A 6,378-nucleotide genomic window follows, 5' to 3' on the forward strand; every position below is an offset into this window, starting at 1 on the left:
TTGTAGGCTGGGGAAGGAATCTAGTTCCTGCAGAATCCTCACGGTCCTCAGCTGCCTCCGTCTTTTGGGCACGTCTCTTGCACACCCTCCTGATCTGGGATAGAAAGAACTCCCTCACTCAACCTCTACCCAGTCCAGAACCAGGAAAAATGGGGGGTTGCAAACTGGCTGGGTGAGAAGGTAGTCTAAGACTTATTCTGGGTACCCCAACTACAGTGAGCCCACAGAACCTGCTGGGGCCCCCATAGACTCTTATGCAAGAATCTTGTGTCTTATTTAGCTAGAACAAAGCCAGACGTCTGGCCTAAGAGCCCCCTTCAGCTTCCCAGCAGTGTTGCTAACCTACTGAGGCTGATTTTAAACTTTCCTTTCTGCCCCTCTACAAGGGGCAAAACTATCAGATTTAAAAACAAAATTCAAAAAAAGAAAAAAATTCCATGCATGTTCCCTATGTCAATTATCAATTTTAGAAAGACACCAACTGCCAAAACTCCTTAAATAATCATCTTTATAAAGATGGGAGCCCAGAGCTGTCAGTCTACTAATAAAGGAACTCAAAAAATGGAATTCCTGCCCAGGCTGAGAAACTTATACCTGGGGAGGAAATGGGCACAGTTAGGGGAGAAAATTCTAAACATTTAATAGATAAGCTCTCATTACCTCAAGAGTATAAATATTTTTAAAGTTTTTATTTAAAATAATCCTTTTAATCTGTTCCAAAGTGTTGGAAGCTGAACTGTACAATTTCCTGCCACCCACCTTCCATTACAGTTTTTGAGGACATATTTTTTTAAGTGATAAAATAATGAGGACTCAGTACTGAAACCAGGTAGGACCAAAGTCAGCTCCTCAGGCGCCTGTGGCAGTTTGGCCAAAGCTGGCCTTAGGGAGTGAGCACGAGCGCAGGACGAGTCTGGGGAACTGGGCCCTCTCTTGTGAGGAAAGGGCTGAGCAAACTCGTGTTCTCTTTACTGAAAATGGTCCAAATTCAGATTCAAAAGCCTCCATCATGACGCTCCCTGGCACTCTTCTTATACTTTATATATTGAAGGCAGTTCCCTCTTTGATGGCCAGTTTTAGCAGGCAAAGAAACAAAGGAATATAGATACATATATGTGTATATATATATTTTATATAGGTAAAATATATACATATTTTATATATGTATATATACATATTAGGGGATAGGGAAAGGAGAGGAGGGTCATGTAAACCTAAACAGTCATCACATTACCCCAAATGAGCCTGACATTAACAAAAAGGTAATAAATAACTCCTGGGGGTTAAGTGACAACATGGGTGCAGCAAGAAGGGAAAGGGCACACATTTAACTGTTAAATACACTTTGATATTTGTTTGGCAGAGTTCAGGCCAGCCCCAGGCTTCTGCACTTGCCAGACAAGTAAGGTGATGATACTCAAAGAAAGAAATTTAAAAAAAAAAAAAAAATTTCAAGCAGAGCTCCATACCACAGTTTTCCTTCAAGTCAGGTGGACGGCAGGCACAGTTTTCCGACCCCCAAGAACTGAAACTTTGGCTCCAAGGCAAATGGGAAAAAAAAAAAAGTATTTCCACTTACAACATGAAAATACAGAAACTTCATCAAAGAAAGAAAACTATCAAAGAAGTCTACTTCCAGCAAAACTGAGGTAGCACTGCTTTCTCTGCATTCAACGCTTAAGTGGTTCTCAGTACAATGTGTTCTAAAAAAAAAATTGCTCGCTTGACTGACAGGTGCAGCATGTTGGTGGATATACTCAACATGCAATAGGTCAAAGAAGGAATGAGCAAGTGAGGGGAATAAGGGTTTCGGATCAATTAGCTTTAAAGGGGGTTGTCACCAGACTACAAATGCTCTTGGCTGGCCTTGGCTCCCTCTCGAGAGCTCTAAATCGTCTGGGATTAATGCAATGTGGTTAACAGTTAACACTGCTATTCAAATCTGTGTAAATCCTTAAAAATAATTATCACAACCTAAATTCAACCATGTAAACAGCACTACACACAGTACAGACCTGCCCTGAAAAACAATATGCAAAACTGAGATCTGGCACGGCATCATTTTTGTCATGTTAATTCAGCCTAACAGTCCCACTCCCTCCCCACCCTGCTCTACACCCTCCCCCACCAAAAAAAATCTAATTTGTGCAAGAAATGGCAGGCTTATTCTATCTGAAGGCTTCAAAAAAAGGTACACAACATGTAACCAGGTTCAAATATTTTGGGGGATTCCCACCAAAAAGAAATAACCAAAATAACCAAAAAGTGAAGAAAGTGCCTAAAACATGATACAGCATTCTAGAGCCCTTTCAGATACAAGGCAGAGAAAGGTGTAAAGTAGAAAATATCTGGATCTTTAGTTCCCACCAAAAAGAAATAACCAAAATAACCAAAAAGTGAAGAAAGTGCCTAAAACATGATACAGCATTTTAGAGCCCTTTCAGATACAAGGCAGAGAAAGGTGTAAAGTAGAAAATATCTGGATCTTTAGTGATTTCCAGAGAGGTCCAACTCCTTGGCTGGCTGCAGGGCAGCGGGCAGAGTCTTGCTGCTGCTCCTGGGACAGAGCCACTAAGTCTGCTCATCGGGACACAAGCCCTCTGGCCCTGAGCTGGGTGCGCCTCTTCCATCCCCCTCTCTCTGACGTCGCTGCATTTCCCACTCCACAAAGGTATCGAAGAGACTTGGCCAGGCCTCATCCTCACTGTAGTTGCTGAGGTCGGGGCCAATCACCTGAGTGAAGTTAAGGAACATGTTCCAAGTATCCCTGGAGATGCCTTTGATCCCCGAGGGGTTCTCTGTTAGGAAGTTTAGCCATTGGTCCAACACTGGAGGATTGTTTTGGGTAAAGACTAGTTTCCACAGGGCAATGGCTATTTCCCGATGCAGTGACCGCTGCCCTTCTTCAGAGTCCAGGCCAAACTGAAATGTAAACCGGTAGAGATCCTTGAATTTATCCTCTTGTTTGGCTTCTGTTAAGAGGCTAGGGAACCGTGCACAGATCCCATCAATGCTGTCTGCACTTATTGCTTTGCAGCCATCAAAAAACTCCTTCCTGCAACAGGAAGGAGAGGGCACAGTGAATAATTCTATACAATACCATCTATGAGAGGCAATACAGTATAGTGATTAAGAACATGGCTTTGGGGCTAGATGGTCTAGATTTGAAACCCAGCTCCTCCACCAATTCGTCCTATTCCCTCGTCTGTCAAATGGTGAGAATGCCACCTTCCTTCACAGGTTCTGGTGAGGACTAAATGAGTTCATAAATGCAACCATTTCTGGCAGTGTCTGGCACATGGTGGGCAGCAGGTAATGGATCACTCATTTACTCAGTCATCTTCCCGAAGCTACACTCACGCCTCCTGCCCCCTGCCCTGCTGCTCACTCTGCAAAGTGACGAAGCTGCACTCTTTCTCCTCCCAGACGGGGAGGCTTCCTGCTTCCCTTCTGCTGCTCTATGGGTTGTTTGTTTTTGGTATATTTTTGGTGACTGCCAAGGGAGATTTTTGGAGCCAACGATTCTGGATGAATGTGCATAACACTGCCAACAGAGATCAAAGTTCTGTGATTAAAAAACAAAAATTGTGTATGTATTTTTAACATCCGTACAGCACGTTCAGCTTACAACATGGTCTCACATGGCTCATCTTCCCAGGGACTGCTCATCTTCCCAGGGACTGCTGTGTCCGCTGAAGAGGGGGGCATCTGAGGTCTGGAGGGCAACCTACTGGGGGGGCAGATAAACTAGAAATTGTACAGCTGGGTCTCAAAGTCAGTTCTTATTCATAACCCTGTGCTCTACAAACTGCACCTTGGGGTGACCCTGCCATGTCCTCACCTACAAACAACCCCTGCAGGGATGAAGGACCATATGACATGGACAACCACTGTTCGGTAACTGGTTCAAAGTCAGTTCTTATTCATAACCCTGTGCTCTACAAACTGCACCTTGGGGTGACCCTGCCATGTCCTCACCCACAAACAACCCCTGCAGGGATGAAGGACCATATGACATGGACAACCACTGTTCGGTAACTGGGGCCAGCTGACCTTGTTGCACACAGGTTTGACTGAGGGCAACGTGCTCAGGGCTAGAAGGGGCCACTGGCTTCATGTTGTGACAGAGGCACATTCCCAGAGGCATTCACTGCATTGATACTTGCAGTACCCGGCACATCAATAACCGCTGAGAGAGTGAACTGATAAGGGAGGGAGGGAGAGGAAACAGGTCAGGACAGCAGAAGCGCTGAGCAGCAGCCTGGCAACAGCAGCACCCTGGATCACTCCTCATTTAACTTAAGGCAAAGCTGACCAGTGCTCAGTTACTCAGAAGCTGCCTGGTGATGCTACGGTACGCCTGAAATGTGACCTATGAATTAGGCAAAGGCTTTATTCTGCAAGAAGAAACATGGGGTACACTTCAGAGCCAGATATGAAGCTTTATCAAAATGAAATGCCCAAGCCTTACACTCCCCCCATTCCTATTCAGTAGGTCAGCTGGAGAGCCAAGTATATATTTTTTAAACCCTTAGGAGAGTCTAAGGGGGCTTCTGTGGATCAGAACCACAACTTATTAGCACAGAATATATAAGCTTTAGAGGAATTGGTCATAAAAAGAAAAAAAGACTTACTCCAAATCATAGGAAGCCAGCCCAGTACTCTAGCCTAGCTGGGCACCACTGCCCAGTGGTGTTCCCTTTCCTTCCTGCTCAGCTGGTGACATGAAGTACTGGTGACTAACCTGGTAAATTTGCACATGGTAGCAGCCTGGAACTTCCAAGCCAACAGCAGCACTCGAAATTCCGTGGGGTCGACACACAGATCACTGCAAAAGCGCTCCATGCCCTCCTCCAAAATTGCATCCTCCCGCTCGTCCTTATAGCGCCTGAACAGTTCTTCCAATCTCTGCAAGGAAGACTCCTCAGCATTGGACTTGGACTCCCTCCCAGCATCTCCTGAGGACGTCGGCAGCTGGCAGGCCTCAGTGGCAGCCTCTGCCTTCTTGGTCCCATTGACAAGGATGTCCCCACCTGGCTTGCCACAGGGTGGCACCTGCTCCTCACGGTGGCCTGCACCCCGCCTGCTGTGTGACTTGCTGCTGGGGTCACGGTCTCCATTCTTGCTGCCTAGGGTCGATGAGGGATTCTTGCACTTGGTGACACACTGCCCCATGGTGCTGGTGGCCTGGCTTCTAGAGTGGCCCTCTCTGGATTGGATGCCCTCGCTGCCACTGGCCCATGTACCTCAGCATGCCATCAGTCAGAGGAGCCAGGCAACCTGGAAGGAAATGAGAAAGCAGTCACGTTTGGACAGGGGAGATGGGGTGTGGACATCACCCTGCAGGGACTGGGCACTGGTGCACCACTGCTTTAGTGAGCCAACGACGAACTGGGGAGATCCTCCGAGTTCACCATCTCCTCCCTGGTAAACCAGCTCTATAACTTCACCTTGGGAATGCAGTGGCTAGGGCACATATGGAGAACCAATAAGGGAAATTCCTAAAATTCTTTAGGTAACATGGGTTACAAAGAGGCCGATTCATGTGCAGAACACATCAAAGACCAGAGTTCTGACAGAAATATTCCAGAGGAAATCTGTCCTGCCAACTCACCATCACATAAGAAAGTTACTTGGACTTGTGTTAAACCAAGAGGTACAAATAAACAGTTTGTCTTCTGGTTCCTAACGCCGACATTCTCACATTTTCTTTTTAAGTAGGATGAGTAGGAAAAAGGGGTGGCCATATCCAAGACAGTCTCATAATGGCCTTACAATGAGGTAAAGGATTTGCATTGTCAAGACTACAAGCAGGGGCCCAGACAAAGAGCAAACTGAAATTCGTCTGTGATCTCTTCAGATTCTTCCTTTCTGAGCCTATCCCATCCCAGTAGGTGAAATAATGCTCTTTTTTCACCCTACTCCACACACCTGCAGAAGCCATCCACCAACTCCAAGCCAAGCTTCCCAATCGAGGAGCTCGTGTGTGTCCCTCCCTCTGGCCCTCAGCAAGGCTGTACACAGAATGCAAGCCAAGTTCATACTACACTTGACTGTCCCATAGGATGTACAGACTCATCTTCCAAACGGGTGCCCCCACTTCAAAAGAAGGGCTGATTTGCTCAAATACAATCTCTAATGGTAAGATAATTGCTAGATGAAAAAGAAAAATCTGCACTGATAAATAAAACTCATTGTGATGGTTTATTAATTACTCGTGTAATTAAAAAGTGTTTTTTAGTATAGTTTAAAGTCAACCAAAACAGCATGGTCCTGGCATAAAAACAGACACACTGATCAATGGAATAAAATAGAGAATCCAGAAATCAACCCACACACCTACAGCCATCTGATCTTTGACAAAGGCACCAAGTCTAT

At 45.7% G+C, this 6,378-nt stretch overlaps 1 protein-coding gene across 1 annotated transcript in view; it reads right to left on the reverse strand.

Moving 5' to 3' along the window:
- Nucleotides 1–2,377: 2,377 nt before the first annotated feature.
- DCUN1D3 (DCN1, defective in cullin neddylation 1, domain containing 3) overlaps nt 2,378–6,378 on the reverse strand; it is a 36,038-nt gene continuing 32,037 nt past the window's right edge. The window contains exons 2-3 of the mRNA XM_008573396.1: nt 4,745–5,280; nt 2,378–3,055 (exon numbers count right to left, since the gene is read on the reverse strand). Of these exons, the coding sequence (XP_008571618.1) occupies nt 2,572–3,055; nt 4,745–5,175 (915 nt within the window). The 5' untranslated portion in view covers nt 5,176–5,280 and the 3' untranslated portion in view covers nt 2,378–2,571. The remainder of the gene's footprint in view (nt 3,056–4,744; nt 5,281–6,378) is intronic.

The sequence above is a fragment of the Galeopterus variegatus genome, unplaced genomic scaffold, assembly GCF_000696425.1.
Source record: "Galeopterus variegatus unplaced genomic scaffold, G_variegatus-3.0.2 Scaffold913, whole genome shotgun sequence".
NCBI classification, from domain to species: domain Eukaryota; kingdom Metazoa; phylum Chordata; class Mammalia; order Dermoptera; family Cynocephalidae; genus Galeopterus; species Galeopterus variegatus.